This window comes from Staurois parvus, unplaced genomic scaffold, assembly GCF_062004578.1.
Source record: "Staurois parvus isolate SC_StPar_1 unplaced genomic scaffold, SC_StPar_1.0 ptg000177l, whole genome shotgun sequence".
NCBI lineage: Eukaryota > Metazoa > Chordata > Amphibia > Anura > Ranidae > Staurois > Staurois parvus.
In genome coordinates, this window is record NW_028317973.1 from 1758619 (window position 1) to 1778224 (window position 19606).

Consider the following 19606-nt stretch of genomic DNA (forward strand, 5'->3'; position numbering starts at 1 on the left):
CACACTGATAGGCGGCACTGATGGGTGACACTGAAAGGCAGCTCAGATGGGCACTGATATGTGGCAATGATGTGCATTGGTAGGCACTGATATGTGGCATTGATGTGGCACTGATGGGCACTGGCAGGTGGCATGGATGAGCACTGACAACTGGCACTGATGGACACTGACAGATGGCACTGCCGGGGCTACACAGATCATCAGGGCCCTGATGATCAGTGTACATGTCCCCTCCGAGGAATGCCGATTACCGGCTCTCCTCTCCTCTGGAGCTGTCAGCGTGACAGCTCGTGAGGAGAGAAATGTTGACAACCTGCATTTCCCTATTTACATGCGATCAGCTGTGATTGGACACAGCTGATCACATGACTGAGCCGACATCTTCGGCTCCTTCCGTCGATCGGTGATCTGCTGTGTCCGAGGGACACAGTGCACTGCCAATCACTGCACTGCGCACTCCCGGAGTGGCGCATGCGCGGTTAGAATGGGAGGACGTCATATGACGTCCTCCCAGAATGAGAGAACCGCCTTGCGCCCGTCATTGTACTATAGGGCGGGAGGCGGTTATAGGATGTCTTCAACTTACACGCCGACCTCAATGCATTGTTTAATTGGGCAACTATGTGGCAAATGAGGTTTAATGTTGATAAATGTAAGGATATGTACTTGGGGGCTAAGAATATGCATGCATCATACATATTAGGGGGAGTACAACTGGGAGAATCAATGGTGAAGAAGGATCTGGGAGTTCTGGTAGATCACAAGCTTAACCTCCCTGGCGGTATTCCCGAGTGTAGCTCGGGGTAAGGTTTCAGTACCACAAGCGGTAACCCCGAGCTACACTCGGGAATACCATGCGGCGCTGCTCCACGATCCCTGTATCACTTACCTTGTCCTGCGCTCCCACGATGTCCCTCCTGCAGTGTCCCCGACAATGTAATCCGGCGGATGCCATCATCTGTCATCTGGGTTCTGTCCCCTGTGAGCGTCGGAACGTACAGGGGACGGAACGGCGGGAAATTCAAAAATGACAAAAAGTGACATTCACTAAAATCACTAAAATCACATAGTAAAACATTACTGTATCAACCCATTTCACATACATTTTGTCCCGAGTGCTTTGTCCTGTGATCTGCCTGCATTTTTACTGTTCTTATTGCCTGGAAACTGAGAAATGTCCATGGCGTCCAAAAAGCATCCCTTTAGGTCAAAAGCGGTTTAAGACCAGCTAGAGAACAGCGATAGTAAATCAGAAACACTTGCAGAATTGAGTGATAATGATTTGTGGGGAAATTCGTCATCAAACAATGAAAATGATTTTGCAACTTTGCTCAGCGATGTGCGAACTTGGCGCTCTATTTCAAATTTAAGTGTTTTTGGTTTGATTATATTATTGAATTAAACTTATTATTATTATATTATTATTTTTATGATTATTTATTAACTTATAATTTATGATTTAGTGTTTCAAATTTTAACATACCCGGGATGTTTACTAGACTCTTGTTCGGACAGATTTCAGTGAGTTATTCCTAAAAATTACAGCCCTACAATAAAAAAAAAACATATTTCTATGCAAAAAAATGGTACCGCTTTCAGCACCAAAAATCTGAAATAATCATACCGCCAGGGAGGTTAATGAAGGCATGCAATGCCAAGCTGAGGTTTCTAAAGCAAGCAAAATCCTCTCTTGTATTAAAAGAGGTATTGACTCCAGAGATTGAGATATCATATTACCCCTGTACAAATCATTAGTAACACCTCATCTGGAATATGCAGTTCAGTTTTGTGCACCGATTCACAAAAAAGAATATTGGGGAACTGGAGAAAGTACAGAGAATGGCAAGCAAACTGGTAAGTGGCATGGAGGAGCTCAGCTATGAGGAAAGATTAAAGGAATTGAGTTTATTCTCTCGAGAAAAGGAGATTAAGGGGGGATATGATCAACATGTATAAATACATCAGTGGTTCATATAGTGAACTCGGTGTAGAGTTATTCACCCTGAGGTCATCACAGAGGACAAGGGGGCACTCTTTATGTCTGGAGGAAAAGAGATTTAATCTCCAAATACAGAAAGGTTTCTTCACAGTAAGAGCTGTGAAAACGTGGAATAGACTCCCTCAAGAGTTGGTTCTGGCCAGCTCAGTGGATTGCTTTAAAAAAGGCCTGGATTGTTTCCTAGATACACAGAATATAACTGGATACTGACATTTATAGGTAAAGTTGATCCAGGGAATATCCGATTGCCTCTCGGGGGATCAGAAAGGAATTTTTTACCCTGCAGGAGCAAATTGGATCACACTTTGCGGGGGGGGGGGGTTGCCTTCCTCTGGATCAACTGTAGGTATAGGGCTAATAACTTTTTTTTTTTATGGTTGAACTGGATGGACTTTTGCCTGTTTTCAGCCAGACTAACTATGTAACCGGAGAGTGCAAAATCCACTTTTGTTTTGTTTTTGTTAAAAGCTTACTTGAATAAGCTGAAATTAGAAGCTGATTGGCTACAATGCACCATATGTGGCACTCTCCAGTTTTAGTAAATCAGTTCCACTGTATATTGTATAAACAGTTCCGTTCATCACCCTTAACTGCAACTTGAAAGTTGGCTGTATGTTCCCATAGTCATCCTCACAGTTCCTAGTAGAAGAACCTTAGGAGGAGTTCAAGATAATACAGTAAACCTGTGCAAACAGCTGAAAATTGGCATGGTTATTTTGTGTTATGGAGACCATAACTGAGATTCTAGGTAATAAGATCCACAACTGAAAGTTGCAGGATGTGTGTAATTGTATGATTTTTATCGTTTATATTTCCAGGGTCCTTCTGGTGAGAAGGGAAGCCGGGTAAGAATGCAGACGTGTTCATGATTTGTTTTAGCATGTGACTAATCTCTATATAATAAGGTGGAATGATTAGCTGACATCATAGATTAAATACAACATACTAGTACAAAGTACACTGCTTGTACTTTTATTAGATTTAATATAATGGAAATACATGCATCCTTTTCACATTATGACCAACAGTTTGCTACTATGTTATATAATTTACCAAATCAGATAAAGAAGCAGTGTGTTTTTGGTTGCAAATCAGTTTGCTGCTCTCTTTAGCTTCATATTCTGCATGATTGTGTTTTTGGGACTTTTAGGGACATTGGTCCTGCATGTATAAAACTTGAGAGCAAGGAAATGTGAAAGAGTTGTCTATAGCAACTGGATCATGGTTTCCATTTTTAATATATGTGGTAAAAGGACAGCTTGAATTTTATTGTTATAGGTAAAGCTTCCACTGTTCTGTCCTGCAGTTTTTATACAGGAGGTGTAGTAGTATGTTGAATACATCTAAGCATGTTATATCACACTGCAGCATATACATTTTAGGAACACAGTAAACTATGATCATTCCACTTAAAACAACTTAAAGGGAGGCTGTCATGATAAGTATTTGCTTAAATTAATCTTTTTTATCACTGACTTGTAGCTTATGTCAGTGCAGAAATGCTGATTCCTTATGGTTATGTATTATAATAATAGTCTCTTATTATAATTCAAGGTCACCAGGACAGGAAGTAAGGGGATCTCCCCAATGTGGATATACAGTAGACAGCAATAAAACTCTTGACAAAGGTTCTCAATGGGTCACCTATACTGGTTTTCATATGGAGAACGAAGGCATTTTACACAAAACAAATAGCTTCAAATTGCAGAGGTCACTGTAGGCTGTAAATGGCCTATGTTTAATACTATAATTGTCTCGTACAATTAAAGTATTAAAACAGCAAACTAATGAATATATACTGGTTTTTCTTTCCTCTTCAACCTACAATAATAAATAGCACAGGGTTTGTACTAAATTAAATATTTATAGGTTTAAAAAAATTAAAATTGTCTAGTGAGCAAATAAGTCATAGAGGCAGAGACAAGTGAACTGAAGCAAACTGACATACTGTAGCTAAATGGGGTCTCTAGGATCCACTGCCTCTGGGAACAAGGAGGTTAAACCAAACTCCTATGTATGCATTTGGCAGAGTAGGACAAGAAAAGATGGTAGAATAGAAAAAGGGTCCTGGGGAATGCTGGGTATGTATGTATATACAGTATATATGAATGGCAGGAGACAGCTAGGAGATTAATAAGTAACAAAGTTGAGAGGACAGTGAATATAGGGAAAGAGGAAGAAGGTAAGATTAGATTAGAGTACAAAGTAAAAAAAACTAGAGCAACAAACAAACAGTAAATGCTAAGTGACGGTTTATATATGAGGCGATTTGTGTCCACAGCCTTTTATTGTACTTATTCACAGCCAGTACCGTGTGATAATGATTGCATTTTCCTTTGTAGCATGATACTGGATAGAGAGAGGAAGTATAAAATCCCCCCATTTTGTCTTTTTGGTCTGTGTTACCTTTGGAGAGATATACTCTCTCCTTTGGTCCCAGTGTTCAGTGTCAGCAGTACAAAAAGTGATGGGAATCCAAAATGTTAGTGTTGTCACAGGGACAGAACGCAAGGGGAAATTTTACATTGAGAACGCCTGTTCTTGTAATGGGTTTTTTTAAAGGGATCCCCCCCGTTTGGAGAGATAAACTCTTACTTCATATTGGATCTTTGGGACAGGTAGATAAAACTAATTTTTCCCAGCAGAACAAAGACAATAAAAAGTAAAAATAAAACTTTCCTGCTCTATAATAGTTAAAAAGATTTAGCTTTACAGGAACTTTAAAACCAAATGCCGATCTTCGGTGAATTCTGGGGCAATACTGCATACAAAAGCTGCTGATATTTTTCCCAGTCTCTAAGGTCCATTAACAATATAGGCACTTGTATGTGTTTTAACAGGCCAGAATCTATGCTCGAGTCCTAGTATGCATATATTTTGATGAGAAGATTCAAATAATGCAATGGCAATAATGCAAACGTGCATTTTACAACCAATTAATCTAACTGCGTTTTAACAAAGTTAATTTATTGTTTTTGCCATGTGTATGCTTGACTAGATTTTTGCTCATCGTGTTTTAAAATAAGTATCTTGATGTTGTGTACAAAATTAGGCATTCCAATGGACACTTCCAGTATTTCATTATCATGGCAGCTCACCTTTAAGTTTACTAAATGTTATGCTTATATTTACAGCTCCGAATTGATTCTGAACAATAAAACTATGTAGACACTTTTCATTTGGTTTCTCTTTTCACTGATCAAAATATCAAAAAGTTAGTATTTATTGAAAAACAAAATTAGTAGACCAGTACATATTCCAATATGATACTCTCCAAAAAATTGAGATTATTACAGCCCTAGTATGCCTACACCTAGTTATAATCCATCCATCCTATAGGTTTAATATTTAAATCCATTTCAGTAAACTTTTACTTTATTTGGATTTTTACTGACCACATTTTTCACAATAGTAACAGTTCTGCCATCTAAACATACATAATTTAAGATTGCATCAGGAAAATACTGTTTCAAGGTTGACATGTCTGTATAAAGGGCTGAATCCCACATTCTTGAAAGAGGCGCTTGGTGGATATTGTGGTTTAGTGCAGCCACATGATAATATCCTGGAGAACACCAACTGAAAAGAGCTCTCGTCTCACTTGTGCAATGATGCCTTGCTTCATTTCCTTTCTTCACTTTTATCGCGTGTGTATTTTCTTTGCTTTTCACAGGTTCACCTTTGTCCCCTTTATCCTTTTCCTTAACTTATGCCTTTTACCTGGGTCTTTCCTCCAACCTCCTCTGTAGCCTGTTCCATTTTTTCCCGGATTATCCTTTCTTTGTTGAAATGCCTTCTCCTTGTTTTTTTATTCGTCTGCTTCTCACATCCCTCCACTACATTCATATTAGCAAACCTACAACTGTGCCTCATAATTGCTTAATCTTCCCCTAGATTTTCTAATCTTCCTCAAACACACATAAAAAGCTTCCTGAGCCATGATAAAATACACCCCATAACACCACTAGTAAAGTAAATATTTAAGCCATGCTTTACATCTATCATGTTTTACCATCACTGACTTAATATATCATTTGTTGTCTGATTCTAAACTATGATATTGACACCAGATTTGAACTGAGCCATGCATTGATCCTTATGTTTTTCTTTAGTGTTTGCTAGAATTTGTGCTAGATGAGGAGATTTGAGTAGGGAGGAAGAATGTGTGCAGGGAAGGGTAATTTGGAGGGGGTTGTGCTAGGAGGAGGGACTTGGGGGGATTTGTGCTAAAAGGTGGGAACGGAGAGATTTATGTTAGGATTTGTGGGAGAGGATTTGTCCTAATGTGGAAAATTTGAGGAGAAAGAGAATCTGTGTTAGAAGGGGTGAAGTAGAAATACAAGTGAAGTTTAATTTATTTATTTTGTTGTGCAAGTAGCTGGTCTTGCCTAGGGTGCAAAATAGTCTAGCACTGGCCCTGCTTGCATCTATGAAACCAAATTCATGCTTCCAGAATTTGTGTTAGGAGAGGGAATTGGGGGGATTTGTGTTAGGAGAGGGGAGATTGTGCTAGAAGGGGGGATTGGGAGGGGTTGTGCTTGGAGTGGGATTTGTGCTAGGAGGGGGGATTTGAGTAAAGAGAAAGAATGTGTGCTGGGAAGGGTAATTTGGAGGGGGTTTTGCTAGGAGGAGGGATTTAGGGGGATTTGTGCTAGAAGGTGGGAATGGAGAGATTTATGCTAGGAGAGGGGATTTGGAGGAGAGGATTTGTTCTAATGAGGAAAATGTGAGGGGAAAGAGAATCTGTGTTAGAAGGGGTGAAGTAGAAATACAGGTGAAGTTTATTCTTTTTTTTTGTGAGGGGGGAGGTGCAAGTAGCTGGTCTTGCCTAGGGTGCAAAATAGTCTAGCACCGGCCCTGCTTGCATCTATGAAACCAAATTCATGCTTCCAGAATTCTCCAGCTGTGCAGTCCCAGAATCTCTTTTTTTTTCCGGAAGGTTTGAAATGGAACAAAGGTTTGGAAATCCTCCGTAAACACAGTTACCAACTTTACACACATAAGATCGATTCTTGAAGGATGTTTGGGTATCCTTAGGATGTATGTGCATGGGTATTTTCCCTGAAAAGAAAGGAACCATGTACATAAGATGAGCCGTAATGGGCAGGAACTGTATCACATTACAGAATGCATGAATCAGACTTCAAATGATCTGTATTGTTTTATACTAAAAACAACTGTACAGGATACTACTAAAATAAAGGAAATAGTAAAATAAAAGATCATAGTCACACTAGTACAGCATACCAGATCTCTGAAATGTGCCATGGTAAAAGCCTGTGCAACAACTATAGAGGGATGCCACCACATGTATACTTCAACTAGAAATTAATTTAGCTGGGAATCTTTTCAAATAAATTATGTTGTTGGAAAACATTGTTAGAAAAATAGACCATTGGTTTCACTACAATGTTTTCAAATGAACGTTTGAAATTTAAAAGGCACTTTTACAGTATATTTACCTACTTTGTCAGCTTAGCATTGCAATTCATAAGGTATTGCCCTTTGTCAAAAAAAGTTTACATTATTTTAAGCAAGGATGGGTTAACCACTGTCGGGGAGTGAGAGGAAATCTCCCCTTAGATAGTTATAGAAAGGCAAAAGAGTGGTGGCAGTAAAAAGACCAGTTGGTTCTTCGAGTTTGCCACATTTTTTAGGCAACTTTTTTTGTCTGAGTATAAATCTATGTTTTTCCTAAGCACGTGTGAATCCACTTACTCTTGACTGACCCACTACCTTTACTCCTGCAGAGAAAAAAAAAGGGCAGACTTGATGGATCACTTGTATTTTTTGGGTTTTTGATGTTATCTCTTTTATATGTTTTTAAAACTAGAAAAGATTACCTCTCACTCCTGGTTGTGCTTGGCAGGGGTAAACCCTTTCTTGTTTAAACTCCAGTTATCACTGGAACAAGTGTCCTCATTGGAAGATTTGCCCTCTATGCCTGCTTTGTTGACAACTGTAAATTTTGGATTTTCCATTACTTGTTTTCCCATGTTTCCCAGTGATAATGGTCACCAGAACACTGGGTTAATCTCCTCAGTGGAGACAGAGACAGCAATAAAGCCAGAAAGTGTAAACCTTCCTCGCTCTATCCCAGATGATCAAAAGTTCTGGCTTTTATTACACTTTAACCAAAAGCTTCTTTCAAGGTAGTACCTGTATTCAATCTAAGCTGACTTAGTTATTATGTGCTTCATTATGAAACGCTGTGATTTTCATTTAAAAACAATGCTTAAAGAGAATAATTTTAATTGTAAGGTGAACCTGTGGCCAGAAGTAATAGGTAAACTTTGATTCACACTGTATAACAGGCACCTCCAGGAGTCTGAATGGCAGGTTGTTGTAGAGCAACTCCAAGTACCTAGGAACTCTGACAAACAAATAGCTTCCATGGTTATGGTTGTGTCAGTCAACTCCCCCATCTTCCCTGACTGTGTCATGCTATTGAGCAGTCACTGTGATGGATAACCTCACTAACTTATAGTGAGGGACAAAAGACAAAAATGGGCAGGTAGAGTTGGTGATCGAACAGATGACTACGTATCAGTGTGTCCTGGTGTTTTGGGGTCTGGGTTTGCTCTAGATTTTCTTGCTATATGAGCATATTGTAACTTTATTATGGGCACAGGTTTTCTTTAGCCAGTTTATTATCTTTCTAGCAGATTTTCTTTCAGTTGACTACAGTTATGTTATTCGTTCAGAATTGTCACTAATTTATGGAAGCAACCTTCCATTATTTCTTAGTCCTTTTAGGCAATACATTAGAAAAGCATACATACCAGCACACAAGCCATGCATTATTTGATGCTGATGTCCTTGTTTTCCTTCATAGTAATCTTGAGCATTTCCTTTAGTTTGGTAGTAACCTGTACATTTTTTTCTTTCATAGACATTAACAACCTGTTGAGCAATCTCAACAAAGATTAATTGAAACTGTCACTGTCTCTAAAATCAAATAAGAACACTAAAGGTATAATCATGGTCCAGAAAACCGAAAATAGACTACATTTGTATCCACATTCCTTTACTCACTTTTCCAGATACAAGCAACATAAACACAACCTCACTGTTATTTTACATATAAACATCTTATACTATGAATATTACTCCACTTTAAAGATTTATATGCATTTAATAGGAGAGTATAGATTTAGTATAGATAGTTTTTCATGTTATATATAACTCTTCTATTTATCTCTAGATAATGTTTAACTCAAGTTTAAAACAACTTTGAACTGGATGATCCTGCAAGTTACTATATCTTTTGTTGAACTTAATTAATTTTTGCAGGGGGAAAGGGGGAAGAAAGGCTCTAGGGGGCCTAAAGGGGATAAGGGAGACCAAGGAGCGCCTGGATTAGATGCACCCTGCCCGTTGGTATGTTTGATTTTTGATTTTTATTCTATATAGGACTTGAGGATGGGAAGAGCAAAAGAAGAGGTTTTGAGTTAAATTCTGTATTTTATATAGTTTTCTGACAATTTTTAATAATTTGTTTTGCCTTGACCTTATTGTACTTTATTGTATAGTTTTGAGGCTGAAAACATTTAGTGTTCACTCATGGTCTTACCTATCACTAGGAATGTATGCACATATTTATTGCAGGTTCTGAGAAGACAGAGGCTTGCTTTAACTGTTGGTAAATATCTTCCCTTCCTCAAGACTACAATATTCAGGAGGTCTTAAACTTTGAACTGGCAAAGTTGCAGGACTCATTTATTAGAATTTACAGATTTGTTTTTTTGCCAAACACTGTCCGTTGCCACTTTGGTTTCTTTGTGGAAAAATAGTTACAACCATAAAATATGTGAAACATTCTATACAATATTTTTTTACTCTGCCATTCAGTGTCCTAAAAAGATGTCCCGCAGCTTTGCCTTGACTGGAGTTATATGCCATAAAAAGAGAAACATGAGGCATCTCATGGAATAATAAAAGTAGTTGATTTTGTAAACAGGGACAACGAGGTATAAAAGGAGAAAATGGTGATCCAGGGATACCAGGGCTGGATGGGCTGGATGCCCCTTGCCCATTGGTATGGCTTTAACAACCCTTTTTCCTGCATGCTTGGCAACGTACTTAAATCTTTGTAGCTGGCATGAATGTATGACTATATATTACCTGCATCATCCAAATCTTTGTCTATTTATCTGTCAGTCTATGTAACCATGCTTCTCAGACATTAAACAAGTAACTGACGTCCTACTTTCTATCATATCCTAAAACAAAATATTTTTCATGTACTTACCAATATGTTCCCAATAATTTGATATTTATAACAACATACTGTAAGTATTTATTAGCTATTCTATTAGGCTTTTGATAAAATTAGTAGATATACTGTATGTTAATATGGAGTATATCTGTAGTCTATTAGCATGAGAGGTTGTATTCCTATTGTTTGTCCTCCTGATCCATGAATGACGAGGTTACTAAGCAAAACTTTTGAAAATAACATAGAAAATTAAAAGAATGACGAGTGGTTGGCAATCAGCATATTGCACCACATCCCTGTCAAAATTATACAAAGGAGAGTAAGTTATGGGATTTTGAAGGTGCGTAATGGTAGCAAAATAATCTTTTAAAAAAATATTTTTTTATAATTTATGTATATCAATAGAATTACATTGAATACAAATAGCTACATCTGACTTAACAATCACAACACGCTTGACTGCAGTGCACAGATGATGCTTCCCAACACGTTTCGCCCAACTGGGGCTTCCTCAGGGAAGAGAAAGGCTATCCGCAATACAGTCTACAATTGTATCAAAAAACATTAATCAATCACTATAACATATACATCAAACTACAATACATACATTTATATTTCCAATAAATTAATTGTCCAGATAAATATGAGCCCCCCGATTACCCTTGGGGCTATGCCGCCAATATCCTTCTTTTGAAAAAACAAACAAATGTTGAATCAAAAGCACAAGCGTCCGTGTGATTGCAGAAGGTACATAAAGGACCGAATTCTACCAAGACAAGATATGTGCATATGACCATCAGCAATTTTTCTACCAAAAAAAAACATTTTTAACATTAATTACTTACAAAAAAAGGGGGAGATTATTAACAGCAGAAAATCATTGCTGGATATCAGAGGTCTCCCTTATTCATAAGTTTTCCACACTATTAAAGAAAAAAACAAGAAGAAATTGCTCACAAAGGATACAGAGAAATATTATAAGGTCATATCAGTAGAAAATGACTCAGCAAAATGTAACAATGTTAGCCTTACCAAGCACTGAATCCATAAAGATGTGAAGGTTAAACACAGCCTCGATATTTAGAGATCACCCATGTTTTGGACATGCGTCCTTAGGTGTGATTGTACTGAGCAATTTTTTCTTGTTTTTTTCTTTAATAGTGTGGAATCCTTATGAATAAGGGAGACCTCTGATATCCAGCAATGATTATCTGCTGTTAATAATCTCCCCCTTTTTTGTAAGAGATTAATGTTAGAAATTTCTTTTTGGTAGAAAAATTGCTGATGGTTATATGCGCATATCTTGTCTTGGTAGAATTCAGTCCTTTATGTACCTTCTGCAATCACAAGGATGCTTGTGCTTTTGATTAACATTTGTTTGTTTTTTCGAAAGAACAATATTGGCAGCAAAGTCCCAAGGGTAAGCAGGTGGCTCATATTTGGACAATTAATTTTTGGAAATACAAAATTTGTGTATTGTAGTTTGATGTATATGGTATAATTATATGTGATTGATTAATGTTTTTTGATACAATTGTAAACTGTATTGCGGATAGCCTTTCTCTTGCCCTGAGTAAGCCCTGGTTGGGTGAAACATGTTGGGAAGCATCATCAACTATTTGTATTCAATGTAATTTTAATATAAATAAATTGTAAAAAATCCTTTTTTAAAAGATTATTTTGACTATCATTACGCATCTTCAAAATCCCACAACTTACTCTCCTTTGTATAATTTGAAAATAAAAGCTGGACAACAGTGACCAGACAAAGTAATTCGGCCCATTAGGTAAAGTTAGATACATCCTGTATCTAGTGCCGAGACCAGACATCAATTAGATTGACTCTTAACCCCTCATACCAACATACATTCATTGTTGTTTCACAAGCACTCCATAAGCACATCCAGAACAGTCATGCCTATATGTTTCCTGTCAACAGTATCGCAGTATCGCTCCCACATACCCATCTCATTACCTCCTTCTGTATGACACTCCATAGTGTGACTCAATATTTCAATGGACTTAGGCTAGTTGTAGGATAAGGAGAGGCTGGAGAAGAAGGAGAGGCTGTCATCAAGTTTGACAGGAAGCTGTAGGAGATTACGGAAATGAAAGGAAATATTGCGATAGGAGGTAGTGAGACACCAATGTTCCTCAGGGAAAGTTACATCCTACAATAATAACTCACACAGCTCCAAATGATATGCCTCCTTCTACTGGCACCTAATTCAAAACTTTGTATATTATGCTCATCTTGACCAAATGGAATAGGGAGTCATTGTAAAGATACATTGTTCTTAACTCAGTAACTCTAACATGTAATTTTTACATTACCTACTGCTGACCAATCTAACAATTTCCACTTGCTAAGCAGGCCTTTTTCTACCATAACAAGCTCATACAATTCAGGGATCCTTACCTGATGCAATGGTGCATTGGGGTGGACGGCATTTTAAGTGGGTTTGTCAGTGTGCAGACTGTAAAAAAAAATCCTGTAACAGGCATTGCTTACTTTCAGTTTAAGCCACTGCAACTCATACATATAGCTGACAAATGTCAGGAATGAACTAGTTTCAAAATTTTGTTCTTCACTAGTAAAATTCCCCATATTGCAATGGTGCATTGGGATGGACTGTATTTTAAGTGGGTTTGTGAGTGTGCAGACTGTAAAAAAATCCTCAAACAGGCATTGCTTGCTTTCAGTTTTGGCCACTGCAACTCATATATATATATGAAACAGTGTTGACTAAAATACATATTTTATATTTTTTAATTATTTTGAACTCTTGTCATTAGTTCCTGTTCTATGCATGGTATTGACATTGTCCTTGTTATATTTGGGTTTAAAGAAGATCATTATTAATAAAGGCAAATGGCACAGGCATGCAAACAGAAAGGTTCTTCATGAGTGGTGCCAGCCTTAGTGTAGATACATACTTGCCAACCGATCTATGTTTCTTATGGCCAGTGTTTGTGCTTGCAAATTAGAATGAACACTGAAAATATGGTGAGTGTGTTTCTGTGTTTCATCAATCCTGGCTTAGGTTTAAAAATACTAAGAACATAGATTGCTCTGTCAAGGAATGTTGGCAAGTATCTTTAGATGTGAAAGCATATGCTCTGGTGCAATGGCATGTTATGAATGAATTATGAATTGTAGACTACAATGTAATTTACATGATGTTTGTTCTCTGTGCTGCTACTCCAGGAGTCTCTCTAGTGTTCATAGTTAGGCAATCATACCCTTGTTAATATGCAAGTCTTCACTGTGTGTATGTGAGCTCCAATTTGAACTGATAAACGCCAATACTACTGTATGGTCCTTCTTGTGTGTCATATGGGTAAATTAAATGAATGTTCCTTAAGAAGTTGTGGTTTTATCAGTTTGATGGGGGCCAGTGACATTAGTAAACTTGGAAGTTTAAATTAAAGAATAATAAAAACACAGTAACCAAAGTATTGTTTTCATACATAGTTAACTTTTGTCATAAAATTCATAATTAAATGCATGAGATTACCAGAACAAAAGTATCGTTTTTATACATAATTAACTTTTTCATAAAATTCATAATTAAATGCATGAGATTACCAGAAAAAAGTATTGTTTTCATACATAATTAACTTTTTTCATAAAATTCATAATTAAATGCATGAGATTACCAGAAAAAAAATGTATTCATGGTTTGGGATATTTTTCTACATACAGCTGACATTCTGTCAAGTAATCTCCTGCATACTGCCAGATTCAACATCTGTCTATTTAACCTAAAATCGGTGTTAACATCAGACATTTTCCTAATTTCCTGTACGAGTGTGGGCATACGTATTTGGCAATGGTTTTCTGGATTTTTACATACAGTGTCTTGTAATGTAGGATTTAGGCTTTTAATTAAAATAAAACATTTGGAAGCCAACATTAAATCTGCCATTGTGTTCACAGCTTAAAATAATAAAACCAATACAAAGGGAAATGTAGGCAAAATAAAGCATAATGTGTGTAATATTTTAGTCTACTTCAGTAAAATAGGATATAAGGTACTGTTCTGTTTCCTAGGGAGAAGATGGTTTACCTGTACAAGGCTGCTGGAATAAGGTAACATTTGTACTTTTCTGTATCTGTAAACTGTGTTTTGAATTTTGGATTATGCCTTGCACACATTGTTTATGTGAGTTTTTGTTATAAAGGAAAATGATAGATGCATAAATCAGTATTTTGTTCGTTCTAGCATGCTCCTTTCCATTGTGAGCTTGGCAAAAAAAAGGATACACGTGTAGCACTTGTCTCAGCATGGATTATTACTTTGAACCTAAAACATTTAACCAGTTTCTTTTGATGTTTGTGGATCTGTAGGAATGATAAGTGCTTAAGCTTTGGACTCACTGTGCATGTGCAACTACCCCCATTAATAGATCAGTGAGGGGGGGGGGCTGCTAGATTTTTTGGCCTGCACTTCTTTTGCCTCTGTTGGTTGAAATACCTGCATTTGTCATAGAAAATAAGAGGAAAGCCCCAGTTCTAGCAATGTTTATCACACGTGTTTGTATCTCCAACACTGTGTGTTTTTATTGTATATTTAATCATTGATTGCACTCTTTGTGTGGTATTACAGAGAGCGTGGAGCTATAATCCTTAACGGGCCCTTCAAAATTTAAGCTATTTTACACTCTCCATAATTTTCAGCCTCTGTCTTGTGAGTTGCTTCCTGAAACATTCTCCTTAATTGAAGCTGAATTCTAGGGACATCATTTTCATTTAAATACACTGCTCAAAATAAATTAAAGGAACAATTTTTAATAAGAGTATACCACCAAGTAAATTAATCTCCTGGGATATTGATCTGGTCAGTTAGGTAGCAGAGGGGGTTGGTAATCAGTTTCAGCTGCTTTGGTGTCAATGAAATTAACAACAGGTGCACTAGATGGGCAACAATGAGACATCCCCCAAAACAGGAATGCTTACACTATTTTTCACTAGTTTTTCATTGGCTAGGGTCAGTGTGACTACTGGTAGCATGAGGCTATATCTGGACTCTATAGAGGTTGCACAGGCAGTCCAACTCCTCCAGGATGGCACATCAATACGTGCCATTGCCAGAAGGTTTGCTGTGTCTCCCAGCACAGTCTCAAGAGCATGGAGGAGATTCCAAGAGATTAATTAATCTAGGAGAGCTGGACAGGGCTGTAGAAGGTCCTTAACACATCAGCAGGACCGGTATCTGCTCCTTTGTGCAAGGAGGAACAGGATGAGCACTGCCAGAGCCCTACAAAATGACCTCCAGCAGACCACTGGTGTGAATGTCTCTGACCAAACAATCATAAACAGACTTCATGAGGGTGGCCTGAGGGCCCAACATCCTCTAGTGGACCCTGTGCTCACTGCCTAGCACCATGCGGATTGATTGGCATTTGCCATTGAACACCAGAATTGGCAGGTCCGCCACTGGCGCCCTGTGCTTTTCATAGATGAGAGCAGGTTCACCCTGAGCACATGTAATAGATGTGAAAGGGTCTGGAGAAGTCGTGGAGAACATTATGCTGCCTGTAATATCATTCAGCATGACCTTTTTGATGGTGGGTCAGTGATGGACTAGGGAGGCATATCCATGGAGAGACACACAGACCTCTACAAGCTAGACAGGCTACAGGCTAGACAATGGCACCCTGACTGCCATCAGGTATCGGGATAAAATCCTTAGACCCACTGTTAGACCCTACACTGGGGCAGTGGGCCCTGGGTTTCTCCTGGTGCATGACAATGCCCGGCGTCATGTGGCGAAATGATACCATTAAATGGCCCCCACTTTCACCTGACCTAAATCCAATAGAACACCTCCGGGGTATCATGTTTCGGTCCATCTGATGCTGCCAGGTTGCACCTCCGACTGTTGAGGAGCTCAGTGATTCCCTGGTCCAGATCTGGGAGGAAATACCCCAGGGCACCATCCGTCGTCTCATTAGGAGCATGCCCCTACGTTGTCAGGCATGCATACAAGCACTTGAGGGCCATACAAACTACTGAGCACCATTTTGAGTTGCTGCAATGAAATTTCAGCAGTGAACTAGCCTGTTGCATCATTTTTTCACTTAATTTTGGGGGGTTTCTTTGAATTTAGTCCTCTGTAGGTTGATAATTTTCATTTCCATCAAACAATAGGGCATTCTTACATTCCTAACACATTACCCAGTCCATATCAGTATAGATATCCAGGATCATATTTTTCCCCATTGAGATCTGATGTGTTTTCAAAGTGTTACTTTAATTTTTTTTGAGCAGTGTATATTCTTCAGTAGCCACAAAGGATATAAACCCACTTTTGTGCACCGTTTCTTTTTAAATGCAGTTAATACCTTTTAAAAGTAGTGATGACATCATCACTGTGTGAGCAAGATGCAGCATGGTATGGCAGAGAAGAGAACACACACAAAGCCAGAATGCAGTGAACTGGATATATTGAAAATGTTCCAATCAGGTACAATCAGGCCCAACGGGTGAGCACAGCTGTCCGGTGACACATACAAAATTCACAGTGGTAATCCTGTGGCTTGAGCAATGATGAGTGTCTGCAGAGAGGGGTGGAAATGCGGCCTGGCTGGTCCAACCCAATAGGGGAGCTGATTCTTCGCTTTTCCTGCCCCTTTGTAAGGAAGAGAAGCAGTAATCAGTTTTTATTACAAGAGGCTCCTGCACAAAGGCAAAGTTTCACAGTGAAGTTCTGTAAAAATATGGAAGGCATATTCAAAATACACCAAAATTGTAGCAAGAATACAAATGCCTATTGCATGTAGACAATATTTAAGAATCTTGCAGGTTAGCATTACCATCTCTTTTTTTAGTGCTTCCCATTCTTTCTGTCTTTTAGACTCCTGAACAATATTCAGGATTCATTCTTTTTCTCACCCTTATCATGACTAGGTCATCTTGAATTTTTATAACTGCTTCTATTGTTGGATGTTCATAACCCATTGTATAATTCTTTTCTTGTCCTCTTGCTTTTTCATTGAAAGGACTGAAGTTGATTACTAATGGTTTATAAGCCTCATGCCTCATAACACCTTTCCTAAACTTTTGTTTGTGAGCACCATACTTTTTTTTGTATTTCTTCAACATTCAACAAGTCTTCTTCAGACGGACATATTTATTGTCCCATACTGTGATTATGCATAGGCTAAGTTTCAGTCCGGCTTCTAAAAAGTTGTTTCTGGACATATCCTTTTATTCCCTGATAGGGTCCCTAGACCTATTTCAAGTCCCAAGCATTTTAAGGTGTGCACCTTTTTTCTATCAAGATTCTACATTATTTAGCCTTTGAGAATCTCTCCAGAAACATGCAAGCTTACTAAGCTAACTTACAAGCTAACTTTCAAACAAGTCTCCCCTACACTCCCATAGGCTTGCCACTTTGATTCAGAGTGTCTCTCGTTACCCGTAAAGCCACCAGCCTATAGATCAAAAAGAAAAATCTTGGTATCCAAGACTTAAGCTTCCCTTGGAGGCTGAATGTATTAGGACAAAATAAATAATTATTGGAGCTATGCATACATTAATTGCTGTATTTTCCTTGTATGTATAATTTAACACTACATAAAACTTCAATCAAAGCCAATACTTTAAATATTGGTGGATCCGCTTATTTCTTTGTAGCATTGAAGGTTTCTGTAATATCAATATCAATCAAATCCAAGCTTTCCAAAAGTGTCCTGCATGTGCCAATACAGGCTATCTAGTAGAACCTGATCTGCCTGTTGTTAGTGGTGTACCAAGGTGTAGCTTAAAAAGGTGCTGGGGTATAAATTAAAATGAAATCTATATGTAGATATTTGAAGTCAAAGTACCCATCATTGACCAGGGTACATTGCATTTTTACTATGCGCTTGGGAAGCAGCCTTTTATTGTCTTGGCACTGGTATCTGACCCTTTCAAAGCAGTCTTGGACTTGAAAGGTGACATAGGATAGAGGTACATAGGACCCAATGTTTCTAAAAAAAGGGCAAAAGGAACAATTGATTTTCTAATGAGACTCTAAAAATACAGTACAGAGTTAATGACTGCATATAACTTTCTTGCATATTATCAATCTTTGTTAAAACATCAAAAGCCAAATGCTGAGCAGGGGAAGCTAGGTGGAAGCTTTACCTCAAAAGTCGTATGAAGTCTTGGATTTGCGCAGAATTGTTTTATTCGAAACTGGGATTTTTTTTAGCTATTTTTGGGGCCGGGGTTAAGCAGTAACTTTTTAATGAACAAACATGATTCTTTTATTTATTTTATTTCAATTATTTTATTAAAGTTGGATTGGCCAGCACATGATCAAATCATAAGGTTGGCCGTTTATCTGCTAAACATGATATTGCAGACACTTTTTGTGTATATTAGGTAATAAAGATATCTGTGGTTTAGTGGTGGACAGTGTAAGAAGACAAGATACATTGATTGGTTGTGTAGAAAAATATGGTAACATGATGCCATCAATTCATGTATGTAGTCCAACCTTTTATTTCTGCAGGCACGTAAAGTGTAGCACAGCAGCCAAACCACTGTATTTAAAAAATGTGGATGGCCATTTTTTTTAGTTGCTTGGGACACCCAGTCTTAAGCAGGATTTATGAGGTTTAGTCCCTTGCAATTGTCAGGAAGTACTATAGTGTACTATTGCTTCACTGGTTGTCAAAGTAGTAACTGGAAATCAAATAAGGAAGGGTTCCAAAGAACACCTTTATTTCTGCCTGTCAAAATATGTTAATACGTTTCCTTGCAAGTACTGGGATTCCAAAACTAACCAAGTTTATGTTTTCTTTTGCAGTGATCGTTCTAACCTGGGAATTGTCCTTTGTGTCTGTACATAGAATATTTATTTTTATACAGTGTTCTGTAGAAACAAAAAGAAAGACATACCAAACTTTATTCATTTTTGTACATAAATACTACATTTTTTTGTTTTCTCTTTGAATAATTTGTGTATATTTTTTGTTTTTGCTTTTCTAATATTTGTGAAAAATGCTGCTGTATTTGCATGATATTTGTGCACAGTTTTTAAATAATGCTCTTTAAGTTATTATACTTTGGTGCCAAAAGTACATCAGAGAAATGATGGCCGTTTACCTGAGTATGATGGTTAATAAAATTATGATGTTCTACACCTCCGGCATTTAAAGTGAATCAATCTTTTTTTCCTGTAACACTAAAACAACCATGCTACAAGAAAATACATGTATTTGTAGCAAGAAACATATGGAGTTTTAGGTAGTAAAAGCCTTTTAAACACAAATGAGTTAAAAAATAAATATTTGTGGCAAGAAAAAGTAGAGTTTATGCTTCAAATGACAGTAAATATTAAAATACAGATTAAAATAAATGATCTTGGCTATGAACTCATGCTGGCCACTGTAAG

The 19606-nt window shown here is 37.7% G+C and overlaps 1 protein-coding gene across 1 annotated transcript in view; it reads left to right on the forward strand.

Annotated features, from left to right (window-relative positions):
* The window catches only part of COL13A1 (collagen type XIII alpha 1 chain), a 235357-nt gene extending 216003 nt beyond the window's left edge, over positions 1–19354 (forward strand). Inside the window, exons 35-38 of the mRNA XM_089677089.1 lie at positions 2818–2844; positions 9293–9379; positions 14272–14310; positions 19019–19354. Of these exons, the coding sequence (XP_089533215.1) occupies positions 2818–2844; positions 9293–9379; positions 14272–14310; positions 19019–19021 (156 nt within the window). The 3' untranslated portion in view covers positions 19022–19354. The remainder of the gene's footprint in view (positions 1–2817; positions 2845–9292; positions 9380–14271; positions 14311–19018) is intronic.
* Positions 19355–19606: the final 252 nt, after the last annotated feature.